Here is a 25611-nt window from a genome sequence, read left to right on the forward strand (position 1 = left end):
ATATATTACTTTTTATTTATTTATTAGTAAATAACATGAATTTTTTCATTTTCAAAATTTACCAATAAAATTAAATTTTTTACTTCAAAACGTCATCAAACGATCAGAAAAAAGAAAATTAGAAGACTCAAATGCAATTTACATCGACGTAGGAGTAATATTTTCAATTTGAAATTATCATCAAACATTAGTAACTACCAAACGAATAGTGGTTTTTAACCTTACAAAACGGTTAAAAATAGTGAAGGAACGATTTTATACAGTTCTTATTTCCATTCACTTTTGTCCGCTATTCATTACTATCTAGTTCTGAAATTACTGGTTCAAAAAAAATATTATAATTTAATATGAACTTCTTTGACATGAACGGGTTGAATTACGTGTATTTATCCAAAAACCAGCATTCAGTTTTACTTTCCCGCTATAGCAAAGTTATAGCCTCTAGCTAGCTATAGTAGGGCTATAGCTACATATAGTTATCACCGGATCTTGACGTTTTGATCCCTAAGGAACCCAAAAAACCGAATGGAAATTTTCCGGATATTCGTATGTACGCGTATATGTTCGGTGTCCCACACTAAATCACCTTCTACCTCCAGAACTATAGGACCGATTTTAACCAAACTTGGTCAGATTACTTCTGTATATGGGGCATTAATGCCGTTAAAATTTCAATTAAAAGGTCAAGCGGGTGAGGCTGTAGAGCAATATCAGTATCTCAAGATTTCGCCAAGTATCTCGAGATTTCACCTAATTAAGGTTTTATTTTTCTTAGGCGCATTTGTTAACAATTAAAAAATATATGAAAATAATTTTTTTTTTTTTAAATCGCACTCCCGCCCCCAAAGATGCTGTAAACTAGTGGATAAGTGGGGATACTGCGTCAACAGTACCCCCTGTCATCATAAGGAGAACTAGTGTAGCACTGACGCGATAAATTAAGTTGTGTGTGTATGCGTGTGTAAACCGCCTGACGGGAATATCCCACAACTGTGATGTTAGCTTTTTTATGTTCATTTGAACAATAGCTATCGTTAGCTTACCGAGCTATTAAAAAAAAAAAACAGATTTACAAACACTTTTATAAGAAAAATTGAATAATTTCAAGTAAAATTAATATATTTATCAAACAGTGAAATACAATTAGGGTCAGAGATATACCTAAATGCAAAAATATCATCAAATATTTAACTTTTCGTAATGTCAAGGATCAAATTATTAAAAAAAAAATCATTCAGCAGAGCAAATTATAATTAATTATATAAGCGATTTAGAAATATGATTGATAACTTATTCCTTATTCCGTAATTTTAATTCACTTCTTGTTCATGTGAGCGAGAATCCGGAAAAACAAGAATAAATTACAGGAGAATATCTATTAAAGAATAAAAGAAAAAAAAGTGAAAGTATAATAACCAATGGGTTTAATCAACTATTTCATTCATTAAAACGGTCGACTGAAGTAGTAAGTCAGCCATTGTTTTTTAGAACCTAGCTGTTTTATATTACGTAATAAATACGGTAATATAATGTAATAATTGTCCTAAAAAAAAATCAAAATAAAAGCGCATAACAAAATAACTGTAATAAAAATCTTACGAGACAATTCAAGTACTTTCTAATTTTATCAATAATTACTTTCAACTCGATACTTTTCTGTTTTTTAAACTAAATATACAATCGTTTTACATAAAAATAATTTCATATCAAATTACACTAACCTATCTCCGAGACGGAGTGATAGCGTCACTGCCCTTCAGCCGGAGGTTCGGAGTTCAAATCCCGATCACGCACGAATTTTTTTCACACGTTACAAAAAATTAATTTCATTTTCATCCATTGAAATCTGTTACAGGATGCCAGCCAGAATAAAACGGAACACAGAGTAGTTAATCGCTATCGGGCATTCTCTTCGTCACGTCAATAATATACATTCAACGCATTATAAACATTCACTGTTCTGAGAGAACAAGTCGTAAATATTATTTAATTCTAAAAAAAAATTACGTTAAAATTTTTGACAACAAAAATCGATGCAATTAAGTCTAAGAATAAGTAAGAAAAATTTGGCAAAGATAAGTTTCTAGAAACTAATTTAACAAAGAAATTATTTATTTTATTTTTTTTTATTTTTCCTAAAAATGAAAATATCCTCACCGGGGAGAAAAAGATCTTTATAGGTATTAATGTTTATACTGCGACGTATATTTTTTCCCATTTTTTTTTTTTTTTTTTAAGAATTTGGCTATTAAAAGATACATATTTACAAATAATTATTAAGTTATGAAATGAAAAAATAACATTTACAACAGCAAAAATAATAACTAAGCAACTAAAGCTACCCCTTCTAGTCGACCATCACTTCGCCAGCATGTTCATTACAAACCGACCTACTGTGGATTCTTTCTATTCCCAGTTTTCGATCAATTAATTTTACTATTATTCTGCAGTTATTCTGAAAAAAGAGTTCCCAAAATTATACGCGAATATTTTTTGTGGTTTCTCGGAATAAAGTGACGAAAGTAAACAAACCAGAAAAAAAATTATTTCTTCAAAATTAAAAATTCTTACACTTTTGAAATTAGTATTTAAGAATAATAAGATAGATAAGGAAGTTAGAAAAAATTATGTATTTTTCACTGACATTTCACATTTATCATCATTAATTTTTTGTGACTAATAATGATGATTGTAAAACCCGCCCCTCAAATCAATAAAAAAACTTAGGACAGAATATCATCATCATTTTAAAAAGCTTAGCGCATTCGGATACGCTACAAAATATTAGGTTCAGTAAAAAAAAAAAACACAGAAAGAAATTCATCCTTTAATTTCCTTAGAAGTCTGACACAGGATACTTATTATTCGTTAAAATGGTTATGCATTTTTTTTGTAATGGTTCTTTTCGTGCTAGGTCATCTACAACCGTTTAACGTTTACAGTTAGTTAATCTTTTAATACCACAAAAAAAAAAATGTATGCCTAAAATGAAACAAAAATATATACAAGCAGGTTTTTAACATACGTATAAACATTCAACTAAAAATAAATGTAAAAATAATTATTAAGAAATACAGATAGTATCGGTCATAAATTTATTTATAAAGGAATTTATAACTTTTCACGTAATGCCACAAATTAAATGTTACGTAATCAAATGTTTAACCTCATATAAAAACAGCTCAATTTAATTTAACCGTATAATAATAGTACGAATAAGAAGTAAATAACCGTAGGATACTCAAAAGAAATCGACTTTCAATTTTAGATAATAATATAAAACTGCAAATTGCAAGCAGTAAATAAATTCTGTTCTTTTTAAATGTTAATACCGTCATAAAAAAGAAACAGCACAAGGGTAGTATACAATTTAAAATGACTATTAGGTTACCTTACATAGATACATCAAACATTTATCTTAAAAAATAGCACCTGGTGTAAAACATAAAAAAAAAACATTTTTAGATTGAACGATGAAAAAATAAAACACAGCGATTTATCATTGTCTTTGGGAAACGGGATTTACAAACGTTTTAATTTAGAAATACGTCTTTATATTTGTATTAAATAAATTAAACTTGCATAAACAAGCAGGTTTTTAATTTACATTATTAGATTTACCGGCAATTTTACGCGATAATACTATAAAATGTGTTACGTATGTAAAATCTTTAATCTTCAAAAATAATAACAATAATGTTAATTGTATAAAATAAAGTTCCACTTACCAACAATTTTAAAAGTATATATCCGAGTAGTTTCGGAGCCGTTACTCCATCATCAGGAATTTCCCAAAAGATGTTAATTCAAACTCAAATGTATAATTGTATTTAAATTAAAATTGTTTACGTTAATAACAGTCGGTAGTCAATAAATGAAATTAAATTGTACATCAATAAGACCGTAACGTCATGTTCGTAAGATGTTCGCGACTATTATGAAATAGAGTAAATATTACCAACCTATTAATAATTAATTATTATATAATTTGTTTATAAAGGATATCATTATCGAATCTAACCTTGTTTTATACAACTGTATTAATACCAACGGTGCCAAATGCTTAGTAAATTAAATCTAAATGTTATTATTATACTAGGAATAAAGGAAATATTAAAACCGAACAAGATAATTAAGTGGTTTCAAAAAATATTGTTATGAGTCGTTTAAGTCTGAAATGATTGCTTATAGATATTACTTGACTCATTCACTGCTTGCTTTTCATTGGTGTATTAATTACTCTCCGTGCTGAATTATTTTTATTTTTTTGTTTTTAACTCGCTTAAGTATACCAGTTAAATGTCTTGGAATATAAAACGTCTGAAAAACACGAAAAACCGACCACGCGCTAGCGCGTGGTCTGTTTTTCGGGTTTATCGGACCCAAACAACTGGATTTATACCGTTCGTGCTGAACACTCACATGCGCGTGTTTAAGGGTATTCGTAGACTTCTTATTTGTTCGAGCTGGCAATTTATGCTGACTAATTTTGTAGTCTTTTAATTAGATAAAAATAACTTATTTCTTCTTTTATATAAAAAAAAGAAAGACCTAGGAATTTTGTTGATTTACTTATAAAAAAATCTGTTTTACAGTTACGAATAAAAATCCTCATTTTATTACATATATCAATAATTGATTTACAATTTCCTTATTTAAGTTTGTATCAGTTAGATTAATTTACAATGTATTTTCATCTGATTTGTTTACGACCTAAAAATTAGTTTTTACGTAAATTCCTTGAACGTTTTAGAATAGATCTGACAAACAAGTAAATTAAGAACTGTACTATTTATGTTTTAAACACATAATGAGATAATACCCTATAGTATATTTTAACGTTTTTATTTAAACGAATAATAATAAAATTAAAAATAATTATGTACCGTATAGCGAGGGGCGAATAGGTGTGCACATTGCGTGCGATAAAGATAGATTGATAGAACGGGTGGAACAGTTGGATAGTCATACCTTTACGAAAACATCTCTAAAGCAGCTCTGTATAATAACATAGTACGCAGTAGATTTTCTGAACCCACCGGGTTGGTCTAGTGGTGAACGCTTCCTAAATCAGCTGATTTGGAAGTCGAGAGTTCCAGCGTTCAAGTCCTAGTAACGGCAGTTACTTTTATATGGATTTGAATACTAGATCGTGGTTAACGGTATTCTTTGGTAGTTGAGTTTCAATTAACCATACATCTCAGGAATGGTCGAACTGAGTCTGTACAAGACTACACTTTATTTACACTCATACATATCATATCCTCTGAAGTAATACCTGAACGGTAATTCCTGGAGACTAAACAGGAAAAAAAGAAAAAAGTACATTGTCTGAGTTGTTCAGGATAGTTAATAGCGCTGTAAGCCAGTCGTCAGCCTAAGTGCACAGCAATACGCCGTTCGCTATAAATTCTAAGGATATAAATAATCGTCAAAAAGTATTAATTTAAAAAGAAAATAATAGTAACAATATATAGTTATAAAAGTAAAAAAATTGGAATTTTTGAATTTCAATATCGCGCCATTTATTACAAGAAATCTTATCTATGTCAATATTAATTTATATTGCACAATACAAATACTCTGATATTTAACATTGCCTGATAGTCGTAAGGTAAGTTAAATGATGAAATCTTTAATATTTTATGCATTATAATGTGTTGTTATAATATGTTACCTGATAAGATTCGAAAACGTTTTCGTTACAACTTAAATAAACTATCGAAATAACCAACTGGACAGAATGTTGTTAATCGATAAGCTGTAAATCAATAACAAAACAAATAGTACTCTATAGTATTATTTTATTACTGATTATTTAAGAACAAAAGGTCAGTTTTAAATCATTTTTAATCTAAGATATGATTATAAGTCAAAAAATAAATTTGTGTTAAGAATTTTTCTCATTTGAAGAAAAACTATAGTCCGTTTCACGAACGGTACAACAAATATAAATATGAATTTAAATTATACGAGTAATATCCCAATAATTCAAGTTGAATCATTCTGTCACTCCCATATGCAAGTGCAATTATTGCTTTTTGCGTATAACAATGTATTGTAAGCTATCACTTGTGTGGTACCGTGACATGTCTGCTGATGATAAGCAATTAAAATTTTTGTAGAGTCTGTTTGATGTTTAATAACGATAACATCATTTGTAATGCTTCACAAAATTATTCAGTTCAGTGAAAGGAAATATCTCAGTCTATGTTATCGTGTTACTCTGTACGGTACGATAAAATTTTATACCTCATTTTTACAGCGGTTTTATTCAGTGTTATTTTCATTAATTTTAATTTACCCTGTATTTTTGTGCCAATCGGGGTTTAACAATGATTGACTCTGTCATGAAAAATAAGCCGGGAAAACCCTTAAATATCTTCTAAAAAAGATAATCAGTAACCTTTGTATAACCTTAAAACAAGATAACCCTGAAACAGCAGTCAGAGTTATTGCTCGAAAGTAAATAGTGCAACAGTCGTTAGCGAAAGAACAATTTTTAATATAATAAACACAAAATTGATGGTAATCATGTTAGCCCGTATAAATAAAAATACAGCTGCACTATACCGTATGTGCGTGGTCAGCAGAGTATCTATGCATAGACAACGCGCCTGCAAGTGCTGAGCGCTTGAAGTTAGCTGGATTCTTTCTCTAAAGTCTAAAGAATAAAAAAATAACAATGTTAATATTAAATAAAAAAGAGTAGTTTAATTAACAAATACAATCTGATAATTGATGCGTTCAAAGATTCCTCTTCTTATCTTCCTTTATACGAAACACTAATGTTCAATAGAACACTTAATTACCGAAAGCGTATGAAGAAGTACTTTTACAGAAAATATTTCCACATAATACAAACCGTATACTTATGAACATAAAAGTTTTGATTACAACGGAAGATCGATTTCAAATTCCCTAATATAGTCGATTACACAAAGCGTGATTTTAAATTGGCCATCAAAAGTAAAAAAAAACAGATACCCTAAAAAAGTTAGATAAACCTAATAAGTCGCGGAATTTAAAAATAATTTATGTAATTTAGACAACTTTTTTAAATCTAGTTTCTAGAAATTAAAATTAATCAGGCATTTGAAAATAAAGTTGGGGAAGTTTACGTCGCAAAATTAACGACTTCACAGTATTTCTTCGCATAATGGACCTAAGAAGTCAGTAACCCCTGTTTCTTTTTCTGTTTAGCCTCCACAACTACCGTAAGATATTATTTCAGAATATGAATGACGATGATATGTATGAGTAGTCTTGTACAGTTTTAGATCGACCGTTCCTGATATGTGTGGTTAATTGAAACCCAACCACCAAACAACACCGGTATTCACGATTCAAATCCGTATAAAAGTAACTGGCTTTACTGGGATTTGAACCTAAGAACTCTCGACTTCGAAATCAGCTGATTTGCAATGACAAGTTTACCACAAGATCAGCCCGTTGGGTTAGTAACCTTTGATCTAGATGCTTATATCCTACAAAGATTAAAATATACTTCGTTTCAGGAGATAAAAAAAGTTTACATTTCAAATATTTCTTATTATTTTAAAAATATATTTTCATTTTTATATATAAACGGGAATGAAGTGAATCGACTTCCACTTTATATTCAAGAACCGCTAGGACGATTTGAATTATCAATTTACTAATATATTTATAGAATTTTGAGTCAGGTTTTAGCTATAAATTTTTCCAGATAATTTCATTATCGAATAACTGTAAAACTTCGCAATAAGCATGCCATAATTTTCTCCGTTACCTTTTGTGTAATAATATTTTGAATCGCTGAATAAGTCACGTTGTGTTTTCGAGAAATCAGAAATTAAATAATATATTTTATTGTAAGGCAAACGATCGAAACAAACTTTTCGTACCGCTACTTTTGTGCTGCATACAAATTAAAGTTACAACAGTAAATAAACGCTAATATAGTTTTTTTTGTAACCTTTTCGTTTCAAAAATATTAACAACAAAAGGATTTTACTTCAGTGATTGTTGCATTTTATGCCTATTTTTTTTTTATGTTTCATTAAAATCTTAATTTTTTCTGATAAAACCATGAATTATTATTTATTTCAAAGTTATAGCAACTTACTCGATTGAACTTTTACTAAAGTCTGTTAGATTTGAAATAGTGATTTTAATTTGAAATATTTACAAATGATACTTGATAAAAAAATAAATTTTTGATATTTCCTCATCAGAATCCACTTTAGATGAAAATGAAAGAACATACAATTATACACAATTAGCAAATCCTTTTTTAAAAAAAATGTAAACTGAGGAATCCTTCCAGCACCTTGGAAGGGACGGTTTTCTGATTATTAAATGCTGTGAATAAATTTTAGTAATACATTTTTAGAATAAGAATTAAAGCAAATACAATTCTAAACTATAAGAATGATTTTTTTTTGGAATTTTTCTTAGGTTTCTCTAATAATATATAAGGTCTCTTACCAGAAGGAATACCGATGAGTTCAGCTTGTACTGTAACAAAAAATAAAAGCGATTCGAGTCAATTCTTCATCCAAAAACATAAACAAAGTTCGTTAAACCAACTTCAATAAATTAACAGCTTTTAAAAGAAACCAATAGCTTTAAAATTAATTTACTCTTTATTTTGAACATATATTGCTTTCAACGATGGTTAAACGAGTTGATCGTAGAAAGAATGCACAGCATCATACGAAGTTGTTTACTTCCAACTCTCATTTCAATCATCTGCTACCTAATTCAACAAGATTTCTATTTACGGCAAACAGTTTTGAAATAAACTAAAAAAAAAAAAAAAAAAAAACTAGTAAAAGATTAAAATAATAAATTACGAAATAAAACGATCTGAATTAATGGAACGGTACTTTGAACAAAGTAAAATAGCAAAAGTGAAAAATGTTGAGTCACGCTCTATTTTTAAAGGAGTAGTTTTTATTTGTACGTATCACCTTCGATCAATGAAAAAAAATCATTCAATAGGAGACAGATGAAGAACCAAGATAAAACTAAATACTATCTAGTTTTCACTTTTTCAGTTCAAATGTAGCGTATAGCAAATAATACAGAATACTCCATTATATCGAAAGTATTTCTTCTTAAATGTAGTCCACATACAAAAGAAATATAAATTTCTATTCCCATCGTAAATTTCTCTGTACAAATCACAACTAGAAAAAAAAGATTAAAAATCATATACAATACCCAAGTAATCTATCGGTCAATATTTATTCAGGCACGTGTGCAAAAAACTTAACATAATTATATATACATACATAATAATCAGAATATTTATATACAACAAAAAAAAAATTAAGAATTCATTGACAGTCAACAAATATTCCATATGAATAATAATATTATTCACTAGAATATGACAATAGTTATGGCGGCGTTTAATAATCATGCCCAAGCCGGGTACAATAACTCACAAAAATAATGCACATGACATTATAATTGCAATTATAACACGTGTAAGTGCTTACAGTTCAATCTAAGTACCACAAGGTCATTAAATGTACCATGTTGAGTACAAGGTCATTAAATGTGACCTTGAGGAGTGTATGATTTTCAGATATTGCACAATGAAGTTCACAAAATCACAAATATATAAAACAATTAAAATTCAACGAAAAATATTGTTTAATTAATTAATATTATTTAGTTTTTACAAGATCATTCATGTTTATTAGTGAGCCGCAAAAAAAAAACATTCCTAAGATCGTAGACTTTTTAAAAAAAACCTAAAATAAGTTATTTTTGATACTTTATTATCGAACAATAGATTTATCACCGTTAAATTAGGTGAGAAAAAAATTAAATAGAAAATAAATTTGTACAGAGGAAGTCCAAAAAAATGTACTCACTGTTTGCTAGTCTAACTCGTAACAAATTCGGTCAAAATCCGTTATATGTCCACAACGCTTCCGTTAGTTAGTTCTTAGATGGCGCCACTAAAACGCTATAATGAAATTAAATAAATAAAATTATAAATATCTAACCAAACTTAACCTACGCTCGCGAGCGAAGGTTAAGTTTGGTTAGATTATATTTGTAATTCTATTTATTTATTTTCTAATTTCAATATAGCGTTTTAATGGCGCCATCTAAGAACTAACTAACGGAAGCGTTGTGGACATATAACGGACTTTGACCACAAATTTGACTTGACGTGAAAATTTTTGGCACTCAGAGAGGGTTATGGTATGTAATCGAAATGAGCACTAGCAGCTTCTATACAAAGCCCATGGCGCCGAACTGCACACCGAACTACGACTGTTATCTGGCGAAATAGCAGCACATGACTCCTATATTTTGATTGTAATAAGACGGGGCTCCGTATTGTTGGACGTAAAAAGTTAATCACCATACAGGTATTTCATAGACCACACCAACAGCAATCCCCGGTAGATTCATGCCCTGTTCACATGAGCGTGAGGATTTTCAGGAGCCCAGTACACACAATTGTGGCGGTTCACAGTACTGTTAAGTTTGAATTGCGCCTCGTAAATCCACACGAACTTCCCTGCAAATTCCCTGAAACCATTCACAGTACTTCATCCTTCGATCTAGGTCATCCTCATTCATCGCGTGTAGGACTTTTCACTATGGACGCTTCAGAATGAGTCACACCTGACCGGCTCACTTCACTTTAGTGCGCTCCCTGGTTTATTGATTTTTGCGGTGATCGGGTAATGTGTTGTAACACCGCAGCACTGGACGCCTGACTTGTAGCTGTTCGTGGTCGGCCGGATCGTTCCTTGTTCCAAACTCTCTCTGCCACTGCCGTTGTACCTTGTGAATGTTCTCGTACTTCCAGTAAAACCTTGCCTTCAAAATATGATAAGCGAATCTCAGCCATTGTTGCTATCTGATTGTCTTCTACTGCACTGATTAATATGACTGGCTCGTTCCATTACCAACCATCCGCGCATGCGCGGCATGAATTGCCAGCTCCGCCTACCACGACAAATTTAATACCTTACACTATACTACACATTAGATTATTGAGTGTAAGTCTTTTTGTTTAGATATTATTTAATTACAAATAGTAAGTACATTTTTTTGGACGCCCCTGGTGTATGTGTGTGTGTGTGTGTGTGTGTGTGTGTGTGTGTGTGTGTGTGTGTGTGTGTGTGTGTATATATATGTATATATATCAAAGCGTTTATTCTTATTCTTTCCCTTTCTTAGGTCGGGCAATAGGCGTCATTTATTCTATCCCTCCATTACCCTTTCTCCGTTTCTGTACTTCTATAATCAAGCTTCTTTATCACATTTTACTTTTTCAAGTTTCTCTCTCTCTGTCTCTCTCGCTTCTTCATAACTCATCACATTTATAAATTTAATTTATCATTTTCAAACCTATTTTCTTCGTTTCCTTATTCTCTTAACATGCACAAATTTTTTCTCCCTATTTTGTTTGATACATTCCCGGTATTTATGAGAGCACTTCAATTTTTACACGATAGTTTTTATTTTAACTGCTACTTCTAAGAAATTTCGTTTCTATTGCTTGAAATTACTGAGAATTTGCTGATTATATCTAAAAACACTCAGACGTTACAAAGAAAGATAAAAACATTGTAATTAGGGATGAAGGAATATAGGATGAAAATAAATGTGAGAAAAACAGAAGTTATAAAGGTGAATGAGAGGGAAAATATGGGTGTTGTAACAGCAGAAGGAAAATTGAACGAGTAAAAAGATACAGATATCTTGGGACAGTACTAACTAAAGACTTAAGAAGTAAAGAAGAAATTAAGACGAGAATTGCAACGGCAAAGGAAATCTTTATTAGAAAGAAAAATCTGATCTATAGCAATATGAATCTGAACCTGAAGAAGATATTAATAAAATATTGTGTTTGGAGTATACTTTTGTACGACAGTAAAACATGGATACCGAGGAAAAAGGAAAAAAGATAGATCGAGGCTTTTGAGATGTGATCTGGAGGAGGATGGAGAAGATAAAACGGGTGGACAAGCCGAGTAAGTAACGTTTAGAAGTATGAAGAAAAAAAGAGGATAAAACAATATTAGCGACTATCAGAAGGAGAAAACGAAACTGGATCAGGCATGTAATTAGGGGAACAGTTCTTGAAGGAAGGAAAAGGTTGAAGTTAATAAATTACATAAAGGGTAGTGAAGGTTGTGATGAGACGAAAAGGAAAGCATGGGACAGAATGAGATGGAGACAGCGGTGGTGCCAGGGACCTGACAACAGGCACAGTATTTGATGATGCTTGATATTTCCTTTCGTTCCTTTGTTTGTAATGAACTGTAATTGATACTTTGTTTGTAATCTATAATATTTCACTCCACATATTGCAATCGACAAGAGTGCATCTTGGGTCATAATTATTTACATTTCCTTGCCGTTAATCTTACTCTATACTCGATCTCTTACACTTTATACTCTTCTTCCTAATTCTTTACTAATTCTCCATATAAGCTGCCAAGTAGCGATATTTAAAATATTAGATAACTTCAAACGTCTTAATTAAGTATTTAAATTAAAGTAATTTTAGTTTATAAAATAAAATTTTTCGTCTTGTAATTTGTAATATCTCTTCTTTGATTTCTTTAATTTTCTTTACCACCAATAACTTGTTTTTTACAAATATTTAATATATTACTTTTTTATTATGATTAATTATATACAGAAAGGACCTAAGCAAAAAGCCGTAAGATTTGTATATGTAGTAGTGTTATAAAATTTCTATTGTTAAAATAAAACTAAGAAGGACAGACGGTCAACTGACAATGGAGTTTATTAATTCGCGACCTCATGTATATATAAGAAAAAAATGAAAGTTAAAAAAGAGGCGGTGACTGAACACAAAACCTCTCGACTATAACGCTGGAATACTTACCATTCGGCTACTGCCGTTGTGGTAACTGTAGATATACAAATAAGCTACTTGAACCAACCGAATATCTTAAAATGAAGTTTACTACATAGTGGAGACAAGTTGGAAGCTGCCATTTTGGATTTAAATAGGAACCCCTCTCCTGCAAAAGGGCATCAGTAAACTCCGTTGTTAGCTGACCGCCTGTCCTTGTAAGCCTGACCAATAATCGAATCTACAAACCTCCCGGTTAAGTGACAAAGACGCCAATCATTCCGTCATGTAGTTGGGGAGGTATTTAACAGTAAATATAATACACTGCAACCGTATTTATACTGTAAATAAAAAAATGTCCACAGAAAAAATAAAAACATCTTCAGGTGGTGTACAGGATTAGGATTGCCTTCATATGTAAAAGTTAAGTCAGAGCCAAACAGAAAAGTTATATGTTATCGCTACCGGCTGCATATTTTAATTCAACAACATCCTACTCTAATAGATTCAGTAATCTAACAACCTACAGGTATATATGTATATTAGAAAAACAGTAATCTCAGCTGTGAAAGAGCCTCGATTCAATGAAGTTTTAGAAGATTATAAGAAAATCCTTAATCAATCAGTTGATTAAACTAATCAGGAATCTCAATTAATTTAGGATCCTTTAATTAAAATTTCTATCGATTTCAAATCCAGCGAAAAAAAAACGGTTATAAAATTATTATTAATATTATCAACTGCTTACCCGCAAATAAACGAATTCACTATAGCTAAATGAGGAGTAATTATATACAATATTACTGTCACCTCCGATTTGATGAAATCTGGAATATACGTTATTTATTTATTTACTTAAGTTATTCATAGGAAATGCCTTTCACCCGAGAGTTACGTCACTCGAAAGTTACATAGTACCTTCATCAAAAATTTCCTAATTCAACATTGTACAATTGTAATATACATTATTTTCGGACTATATAATTTGGCTAAGTTTGTTAACCGAGTTAAGAATGAGATTAAATTCTCTTAAGATTAAATTAATTTAGGTTAAGTTTAAGTGCGAGTTATATAAGTTAAGTGCAATATACATTATTACGTACTAAACAGCTTGATTTAAGTGAAATTTAATTCAGTTTAGTTAGGTTTAGGTCAAGATAAAGTTAAGGTTACGTAAGGTAACAAACGATTCTGTGTTCTGAACTTCGTACTATATCAACATAATCTAAAACTAGCTTCAGTCGCTAATTAATCTTAAATATTAAATCGACTGATTGTTAGGCTAATCCATAATTATACACAAAAAAAGATTATTTAGACCGAAAATAATGTATATTGCATTAGTACAGCGCTAAATTACACAATTTTTGGTGACGATACTGTGTAAATTACGTGAACGTAACTCTGGTGAAAGGCATCACCGACGAATAGTTTAAGCTTTAAATTAGATATATTCCTTATTTTATCAAAATCAGAGGCGAGTCCCTAATTGTACTTACTCATAATTATCAGGTACGGTTAGAGTACGAGCTCTGAAAATAAAATGCTGGTAATAAGGTTAAAGTAGTACCGCAGTCGCTTTAACAAGAATTTGGAGTATCAAATATTTAGTATTTTTAACACTAAAATAATAACCTAGTTTTAGTATTGCAAAATAAAAATATTAACTTCATTTCGAAGAGTTCCAATAATATTGTTTCTTATTTTAGATTTCATTAATTTTTTTTAACTTACAGAATATTAGGTAAATTAAACACTGCTAGCGGATGTTGACTGTACTGCTGGCAAAACATTATCTCTCAAACCACTCCTTTACAGCCTACTAATCTTTCTTTTTACTAATATTTCACAGATCATGTCATCTCTCCAGCTCTGTTTATTCAAAAATCAGTTAATTACTAAACTCTAAGTACAAGTCCAGAAATCCAGGAAACAAATAATAAAATTAAAAATCTTCTTAATAGGATAAAAAAAATCTGATGTGGACGCCACATGATTTCTTCGTATGTCTATTAAAATACATATATATATATATATATATATATATATATATATATATATATATATATATATGTGTGTATTTTATATGTATTTATATATATTTATATATATATATACATATATATATTTTTAAATGAAAAGTAGATAAAATTTTATTTCATTCGTAACTTCTGATATTTTTTTTAATATTTTTTTTTTTATTGTTATTGAATTTATCGTAAAAAACTTTTACAATCAGAGGTTAATAATTATTAATAAATTTATATTTAAATTTAAAAAAAAGTTAAAAAAAAGGAGATGAAGTCTAATTCGAACCGATGTGCCTTCCCCTAGTAAAATCCAAATATTTCATTAATTCAAACATTTCATTTGGCTATAACTCTGGAACCAATGAAAATAAGTACCACTTATGATATATCGATATTGTCGGCGGATGGCTTTGACGGCATGTGGCACTTAATAAACTTATGGTGATTCTGAGAAGGGCTGTTGTCGTCGAATGACTTCGACGGCTCGTAATTCATAACCTTTTGGTGGCCGTTTTTTGCGTTAGCCCTGAGAAGAGCTGTTGGGTCGGGAAGTTGCGGCTCGTCCATTGAAGTCCGACCGGCCTTTTCCTCAGCGGCAGTTGGGTCCCCACTGCCGCTGAGCCGCCAGCGTGGCAGTGGTGGCTTCCAGAGCCCCGCAGTGTCGGTCGTCCTTCGCCGGCGCGGCCGAAGCGGTTCTTCCCGAGCGATCCCACGCTGGGCCGGCTAGTGCTGCCGAGTCCGCCGGCCAGGACGATTGAAGCCCGGCGAGTTGGAGCTGGAGCGGGAAGGTAGCGTCCATGTTGAGCGACTCCCTCGGCGGGCCGGCCAGGCCTGCTGCTCCGGCGAGGATGCTTGCATCTGCCGGGAGGTCCCACGTTGAGCCGGCGAGGGAACTTCAGCCTTCTTCCATCTTCATGTTCTTGGTCTTCTCCAGGTGGTAGTCGACGATGAATTGGAAATTCACTCTAGTGCACGCTCTTTTATGAAGTCTGGTGGGACCGCAGCGCCGCTATGGTGGCAGAATTGCGCGGTCATCTGCGCGGCGGGAGTGATGCTGTACCAGCGCGTACGTATACTGTGCGCCCCGCTCACATCGTTGCTACCGTTATCGCCCGCCGATATTAAATTAAGCATATATGTGGTAACAATATATATACGATATATCGTTGAAAAGCTTTAAACGGGGGCTAATTACGGCAGTTAAGAAAAAGTTCAAAATCCATATTTTTTTGGAGTTTAGGCTTTATTGGACATTTTTGGCACGATTGGAATAAAAAGGGGAAGTACACAACTAGATGTTACAACAGCCCTAAATCGAAAATTTCAATATCTTACGGCTAATCGTTTTTGAGTTATGCGAGATACATACGTACGTACGTCGAAACTAATCAAAATGGATATTTCCGTTGAAATCTGAAAACCGAAATCTTTCGCGATCACAATACTTCCTTTACTTAGTACAAGGAAGTAAAAAAGACAGAATTTAAACAGATACATACGATCGAAGCGTCTCTCTCTCTCTCTCTCTTTCTCTCTGTGTGTGTGTGTGTCTGTATATAAATGCGTGCACAGATTAAAAATTAAAGTTACATAATAAATTGTTTAATAACACTTGTGTTACCTATCAGAATATACTTTACAATGAAAGATAATATAGGTTAACATCACAACAAACTCACTAAATATTCTACGTGAAGGTACCGTCTACCTAACTGTTGGTAGGGTAGGCGTACATTTATTTTATCTTGTAATAAAAATAATATAAGGAGTGTGTAGTCAGCTGTACAGATATACAATACATATCGTAGTTGTCTGACAAGATAATACAAATGATCTACCGATGCACAATAATTTTGTTTAACATCAGACTCTACTACTCTATAATAGAACGACCTAAATCACGTAGGCTTCAAAGTACAGAATTTATTTATTTAGATTTAATAACAGTCTGAAACGAGAACGCACGTGTGAATATATCAGTCGATATTCCTTCCAGAGTGCAATGTAACAACTTTATTAAACGAGTGAAGAGAAAAAATTGTTTATACGGTTATAAAAATTGATTTATTCACAAATAAATTATTAAAAAAAAGAAAAATTAAATAGCAATCCTTATCTTATTAAATAAAATCGGTATGATTATTATTCCGTGGACTGTGGTTTTTAAAAATTTTAGTACACTGAGAATGTAATCCACCGGGTTGGTCTAATGGTGAACGCGTCTTCCCAAATCAGCTAATTTGGAAATCGAGAGTTCCAGCCTTTAAGTCCAAGTAAAGGCACCGTATAAAAAAAAAAGGTATCCGTATAAAAGTACTTTTATACGGATACCTTATTTTATACTATTTGAGTACTAGATCGTGGATACCGTCCAGGATCTAATATTCCTGGTGTTCTTTGGTGGTTGGATTTTTTAATTAACCACACATCTCAGGAACGGTCGAACTGAGACTGTACACTTTATATACTCTCATATATATCATCCTCATTCTTCTTCTGAAGTAATACTCGAAGGATAAACAGGTAAAATAAAGAAAAGTACATTGAAAATGTACAATAATCATTCGTTAGTGAAATTTAAGTATTAACGTAGAATATTACGTTACAACATTAATGAGATACACATCTTTATCAAATAAATTAATTTAAAACAATATTAATGTAACACACTGATCTCTAAAACGTCCTTTGAGAATAAGCTTAGGCTTCCTTCAAGGAAAACCCTGATCCAAAATTCAAAATTATGTGGGCGTGGGAGGAGTTTTTACATTTCGACTGGGTATATCTATACTATATCAATTATTATTAGTATAAAGCACTTTATAGTTATTTTATCACTTGATTTGAATTCCCAATATAGTTGCATAGTTAATTCAGGGGGTTAAAATTTAATGAACTGTCTTCAGACTGATTTAAGTCTGGAAAAAATACCAAAGAAAACTTAAGAACTGTAGTTAGGGTTACAATTTGAGGCAAAAAAAAAAATAATTATGGAAGATATAAAAAAAAAAAAAAATCATTAAAAACTTGATGAATTGGTGGTCAAGTATAAATACTTTAAAAATATATATTCCTGATAAATTATGTTCTATAAGTAAATTACTGCTTAATTTATGCAAATGAACATTTTTTTATAACTTTTAATAAAATATCTATAAAAAAATACGAACTTATTTTCTGATTTTACGAGCTAATAAATGAGTAAATGTGGCTAAGGAAGAAGTCTTTGCAAAATAACGTATAGATAAAATTTATTATATAAATAACAAAGAAAAAAGTTGTCAAAAATAAAATTAAAAAATCAAGAAAGAATACAGACCGATAACTAACTACAATTAATTATTGTGTTACACGGTTTTTTTCCTTGATAATAATCCTTTTATAATATCCTGATTAAAATAATACGTAAATGAGTAAATAATCAACAAAGTCTACCTTGTACTTTCTGCTACGTTGTTAACAAGGTGATCGGCTGAATGCCTTTAAATATACATGCTATAACACATTTTTACACCTAATTTAACTGATGTAATATCTAACCTTTGTAAAATAAGTAAATTAGAGATGCTTGAAATATTAAAATTATAATATAATCTTTCCTATAATAAAAGTAATATAATTGCATTTATGCTGAAAACAAATATTTTATTTAATTATCATATAACGACATAACAAAAAAAACCCAGACAACATCAACTTGGTTTTCAACATTCAAATTACGTTCGTTTTGAAAGATACAATAAATATTGTATCATGTTTTGTTAACAGACAAAACATGCGTTTTTGGGATTCCTAAGATCCACTTATGCTTCATGAAAAGGTGCATCAACTCCAAGAATTATGTTATAGGCCGCTATCTCAAGTCATACGACCATTCTTTTTTGAATAAACACAGTGAGCAGTGAATGTTATCTAACCATGCTGCGTAATAATTTTGTTGCTCAGCTTCTTGCAAAAGGGTTTCGATTACAAAAAAAGTGGTTCACACAGGATAGAGCCAGATCATACACAGCAAGTTGTTTTAGACTTTCTGCATGAAACTATTAACGCAAATGTAATTTCAAACCGATTTCCTAATCTTTTGCGTGTGGACAGAACTGCCACCCGAACAGTCCTGATTTCAATCCCTGTGATTATTTTCTTTAGGATTTCTAAGGAAAATATTTTCCCTAAATATCGTCGTAGAGTGATGGAACTGCGAGTTCTGATCATTGAGGCGTGCAACAAGATAACCGAGGATGTGTCGTCGAGTTATTAACAACATAGGAGTTCGTGTTGAAGAAGTTACTAGACGTGATATTGAAAATATGTTGTATTTTACTTTTCTGTACTGCGATTCAAATAAATATCTTTTAAGAAAACAAAATTTTGGATCATTTCGTGCATCACACAGTGTATATAATTTAAAAAAAAATGTAATTTAAAATTTTAACTTTCAGTCAAAGAAGTTGTGAGTTTATTACTGCGTTCAGAAATGTAAAATGTCTCTGAAATTAACGGCATCAGTGTTGATATATTTTCTTTTTTTTTAATTTGGTTCTTACTGCAAGTATATGTACAGCGTCTAATTGTCATTCTTATACAACAGTAACGAAAAAGCTTTTACAAATAACAAAAAAAATGACGTCAATTTAGAGTAATAACAAAATTTAGATGTTACTAAATAAAATAGAATGAAAATCCCCCGACTTAAAAAAAAATACTGTGCTAAAAACTTCTTTTTTTTTCCATTAAAATTTGAATTTTGAAATCTAAAAACGAATTAAAAACAAACAACAATAATTTACTAACTCCTATTCTGGTATCAATTAAATTAGAATCGAATAGTTTTTGTTTTAAATAAGCTATATTTTTATTTAAAATATGGCTAGGCCGACATGTAAAGCTTCCAAAAGAAATGCAAAGGTGGAAACCTGCGTCATGATAAAAATGAACGAAATAGAATGAAGAGAAATAACAAAAAAAAAGTATTATCACTACTGAGATTTGACAAGAATGAATAAGATTTAAAACAAGAGTGGAGAGGAATAACGCGCGGATATTGGAAACGTTGAGTTTCACTGGAATGGGAAAATGTATTATTTTTTTTATTCTAATTTTTCCAACTAAGTTTCTTGAATTCACTTAAGAAAAAAATCGTTGAATATTATATTGGAATCTGGCTGTAATATCATCATGTTGTAATAATTCAGTACTGTGTAATGATGACGAAAAACGATCGTAAAATGGACAATGTAGACGATGAATTCGATAAAAACTAAATTTGTTGGAAAAATAATAATATTAATAAATAAATGATAAAATAAAATAACATAGCAAAGTACATATCACTATATACATATATCAAAACAAAAATTTGGAAAAATTAAAGAAACAAGAAATACTAAATATTTTTGTTTAATCATGAATCGCCGAATATCATTTCAATTTTTCTCTTCTTTTCCTCCGTTATTATGATTTTCTCTTCTCTTTATCTTTCTGATTTTCCTCTTCTTCCAAAAAAAGTTTTTTGTTGTGTACTGCAGGGTGTTCCATATAAAATGCAACCCATTAATCACTCATCCATGAAATTTCAAAAGTCAAGCTTACTCCCCTACTCGTTACTGAAATGGAGTCGTCCAACATCTGAACATCGCGGCGACGGCGTAGAACACTACCGATAGTAACAACAATGCAATCATAACGTTCAGTGTATTGCTAGAGACAAGATGGTGTTTTCGCTAGATGAACGTGTTTTCATTGTCGAGTCGTACTTCAGTACGAAATCAGCGGTTGCAGTGCAAGATATGTTTCGCCATAAGTACCCAGATAAACCAGCTCCTAACAAAATATCAGTATTAAGGTTAGTCGCAAAATTTAGAGAGAACGGTTCTGTTAATAACAAGGAACACAAAAGATCTGCGTCAGTGTTGAATACAGATACAGTCGCTGAAATCAAAGACCGATTACTCGCCTCGCCAAATAAATCGATCAGACGTTTGTCTACTGAAATTAATTTGTCTAAATCAACTGTTGATCGGGCGACCAAACAATTACAATTACGACCTTATCGCATTCAAACGGTTGATCGACTTCTTGAGCCCCACAAAGAAAAACGGCTACAATATTGTCAATGGCTCCGTCAATTTTTTGCGTGAGGGAATTAATGTTATGGATTCGTTATTTTTCACAGATGAAGCACGGTTTCATTTGGATGGCTACGTAAACAGCCAAAACAGTAGAATTTGGAGTGCTGAAAATCCCCACGTTTATCACGAAAAACAATTACACCGCAGAAGTTGGGCGTGTGGTGCGCGATATCGCGGAAGAAAATAATCGGTCCGAAAATGTCAGTTCATCGCACTCTTGGAAGAGGAAGACAGACACTGCTGGCTACAACATGACGGCGCGACATCGCACAACACAGGTTCAACTTCTGACTTCGTCGAGGAATTCTTTGGTAATCGTGTTATCAGTCGAGGCTTCTGGCCACCAAGATCTCCAGATTTGACTGCGGCGGATTTTTTTCTATGGGGTTACCTCTAAGAAAAAGCCCACAGCAACAAACCACGAACAATTGAAAGTCAATGTTGAACAAGCTGTATTAAATATCCAGCCACAAACTTTGAAAAAAGTTGCAAGAAACGCTGTAAAAAGAATTGAAACTTGTATTCAAGAAGATGGCGGCCACTTCCAACATTTACTCTAAATGTAAGGTAGTGTGGACGGTAATAATACAAATTACATTTACATTTTAATATGCCTTTTTATTTTTTAATACCTACCAATGTAAGGTTGGGTTGCGTTTTATATGGGACACTCTGTATATCATAAAATTTATTTTTACTCTCGACTTCGAAATCAGTTGGAACCAGTGTCATAATGAAGGTCATTATGAAACAGAATTTCAACATGGTACAGTTGTTTAACCGATTAAAAGCCTACTGTTTTCAACCACTGACCAATCAGAAGCGGGTATTTTTAATATATCAGCTGTTTTTTTTTACTACCGTTTTAATCAGATTTAGTAAGTAGCAAGCAGAGGTTAATTTGAAAGTACAACGATAGTAACTAAATTTCTATATTACACTGTCCTTTTTGTTAATTATACGGATTCCAAGGAAGAAAGGTCTTCAAAACCGACAGATATTTAATAAAAGCAGAACTTAAGACTTAAGACCTACTGCAACAGAAATGTTTCGTTAATTGTTGTTTTTTTTTTTAAATTAAAAAATAATCCGTAAACAATGTATTTTATTATTGATTTAAATCAATCCCAATATTTTCTCAGCCGTAGAAAAATTACGGTATTCAATTCTATATAATGGCCGTTAATGCACTCATGCGAATTTTATGACACTCACCAAGACTCGTACTATAATTTACTTTCCACTGGTGCATTAATGGCTATCATTATAGGCGCTCATATGACGTACTACTGTTTAATCTTTCTGGGTCCATTCGAATCATGTCACTCAGGAAACTATCTTCTCTTTGAAATTGTTCTAAATCTTCTTCATTTTTATATATTTCAAAGTCTGATTTCATCTCAAAATCATTATGTATGTTCTCTATTGTAGTTATATTAGAATTTTCAATCCCGTACGATTTATTCGTTTTAACACTCAAATATAATACCTTAACTTGTTTTTTCAAATGTAATTGTTTATAAATTAAAGTAAATAACCCTAAACATAGATTCATTGTGAATTTTAAATGTACAATATAAGTGTATTAACAACGCATCATTGATGTAACCTACTTTGATTGCGTTAACATAACACTTACCACTCCTGCTAGGAGCTTTTAAATATTTCACAATTCTGTCATCACTTTCTTAATTGACTCAAACCGTAAAATTCTACACCCATGAGCCTTAAAACTACCTTCAAACAAATTTGTAAATATTTAACAATATTGCGATGGTATTTTTCATTTGAATGTAAAAATACTGTAAAAACTAAAATTTATCGTGTGATATGAGAAATTAATCGTAAAATAAATAAACTTAAGTGTGATTTCAATGCTGTGTTAATATTATCATTAAACGTAAATGAAAGAAGTAATTATCACTAATCAGATATTGAACACGTTAACTATGAAATAATTGCGTGCGCGTGCAATGTTTACATTGTTCGCAATTAACCAGAGTCGGAAATTCAACTGTTATCAGTAAATTATTAATTGAAGTAGAAAACCATCATCTCTGAATCATAATTCATATTTAACAGCAACGTTATAGTAAGTTATTGCGTTTTCGACTTTGAAACAATTACGTTTTTTTCCTTCTTTATTCATTCTTTTGATTCTTTATTTTCTTCATTTGTTGAATTCATGCTATTTTTAAGCCTCTTATTTTTTTTTGTTCTGGATTATTTATTCATTGGTTTTTTTTGTAATCAGGATAGTCGTTTTACAGGTGGAATGATTGGGCAGTGCCCTTAAGTAAGTGTAATATTTCTTGTTTCTTTGATTTGTTTCCTTTTTTATCAGGATTTTATTCTAAGGATTTAATTAAGAAATGTTTTTGTATGATTTAAAAAAACACTATTTATTATTTATTTTATGATTTTAATATTAATTTATTAAATGTATGATTTATTTATTGTATGATTTTAATTTACATTATTTGTGTGTGCATAATTAAATTGGTTTTTTTTTGTTTTAGAATTTTTCACGCTTATGGTTAAGAACAACAATTAGAAATTATAATTGGATGTAATTATAGTCGTTAGGTAATGATAGATTTGTTACAGATGTCAACTGGAAATCCCATAACATCCTTATCGGATCCAGCCCTGTTCTTCCTTATTTATGACAGTGTTGTGCATTCAAAGCTGTGTATTTACAGGGCGAAAAGTGATCTACGTTAAAAAAAAATATTCCAGAAGGACGACTATCTTTACAAACAATAGGAAAAATAAGCTAAAATAGGTCGGAGATATCTTCTACGGTAAGAGTCTTTTGTAGTATTACAAGTCTGCAGAAAATAGATGAATGTATTTTCTCCGAAAATCAATTTACATCCAACATTACTCAAAATTCGATTATTTTAAATTAAAACTGAATATTTTAATTACCAAGATTCAGCATATTTTTTAGACATTATGAAGTTTTCAACTAATTTACCGACCACCCTGGCAGAAGGGATTTGTCTTCATCCGGAACGCTCCAGATTCGAATCCATGTCAAGGATGATATTTTTCACAGGTTTTATAAATTTCTATATTTCATTCCCTCAGATATATACATCAAGAAATGCATTCAACTTTAGTAATACCGCCTAAACCTAGAAAAATGGGCGTAAAACAAAAAAAGAAAAATCGTAAACTAAAATAAAACGCTAAAATACTAATCTATAAATGAGTAAAATGTTCTTAAAAAAATGTTAAAAGACCTGAACAAACATTACATTATGTACCGACTAAAATAGTTTCGTGTAGAAAAGTATTTCATACAACAAAGAAACAAATATATAAAAGTCATCGAGGCAGGAAATTATTAACTTTCAAAATACCATTATTTTAACCAAACCACTACACATACCGTGCAGTCTAAAATCTCAATTACTGTAAATGTTCAACTGTTAAACGACCAGTGAATAACAACCTATAATCAAACTAATATTATGAGTGGAAATTATTGCTTTAAGAGGCAGTAATATAGTCACACACAAAATATCCTTTGACATCTGAATTAGCTGTAAAATATGTAATTTTTAAAAACTGTACAATAAATTACCTATCAAAAAAAAAAAAAAATTCTTAATATTTATATAACTCAAAAAATAATTTTTTCGTATTTTTTTTTTGTTTTTATTAATTCAAATAAATTAAAAATAGAAAAAACTCCAAGCAATTAAAATGTTCATAAATTTTTTATATATATCTTTTTCATATTTCAGTACCAAAAAAAAAAAAAAATACAGTTCTAATGATTAACTGACAGTTTAGTTATGATTTTGAACGCATTTTAATAGTTTAAAAATAACCAAGAGTAACTTTAAAATAAAGTTCATAATTACAAAACGTAATTAAAAAATGTTCCATCTTAATTTTATGATAGTATTAAATTTACGGTATCTATCTACCAATTACGTATAAAGAGATAAGAGAACAATAGACGCTTCGAAAGTAAGAGATCTAACAATAATTTTCTTTTAAAATTAAAATAAAAATTAATACCTAAATAGAGGTTAAAAATATTACATGAAGATTTTAAAGAAAACTTAACGATGTTTTTTTTTTTAAAAAATTAATAATTAATATATAATGAATAGATTTTAACGACAAAATAAAAACTTTAACAATGGAAATAAAAAAAATTCCGATTTTAAAATAACTATCACAAAAAATAATAAAATCGTAGTAAATGCAGTAGTACGTATCTGCAAACACGGAATACGATGCAGTAACTCTGAAACAACTGCGACAGTGTAATTAACATTCCCCTTAGCCAAGATAAATAGACTAGATTCTAAGAGACATAAAATAGTCGCTAATATTTAAAACGATAACGAATTACTCTGAATCGTGTCTGTACCCTAGAGAATCCTACTGAGGAAAATTCAACAGATTCTAGAGGAAATCTCAAACGTGAAAAATTTATAATTTAGGAATTCAGTAGAATTAACAGCATCTGTTTCTACAAGTATTACAATTTAAAAGAGACTCCAACACTTAATTTAGTCTATAAATAATATTTCATCGACAAACAGTTACATAATAATTTTCAAAACGCGTATAAAATGATATT

At 30.8% G+C, this 25611-nt stretch overlaps 1 protein-coding gene across 2 annotated transcripts in view; it reads right to left on the reverse strand.

The window, feature by feature from the left end:
- Spec2 (CDC42 small effector protein Spec2) overlaps nt 1-25611 on the reverse strand; it is a 418767-nt gene that overhangs the window by 157544 nt on the left and 235612 nt on the right. The window contains exon 4 of one of the 2 annotated variants that reach the window (XM_075365395.1): nt 8470-8499. The exons of the other annotated variant lie outside the window; for it this stretch is intronic. Within the exon in view, the coding sequence (XP_075221510.1) occupies nt 8470-8499 (30 nt within the window). The remainder of the gene's footprint in view (nt 1-8469; nt 8500-25611) is intronic. 2 annotated transcript variants of the gene reach the window in all.

This window comes from Lycorma delicatula, chromosome 5 (assembly GCF_047948215.1).
Source record: "Lycorma delicatula isolate Av1 chromosome 5, ASM4794821v1, whole genome shotgun sequence".
Taxonomy (NCBI): Eukaryota; Metazoa; Arthropoda; class Insecta; order Hemiptera; family Fulgoridae; genus Lycorma; species Lycorma delicatula.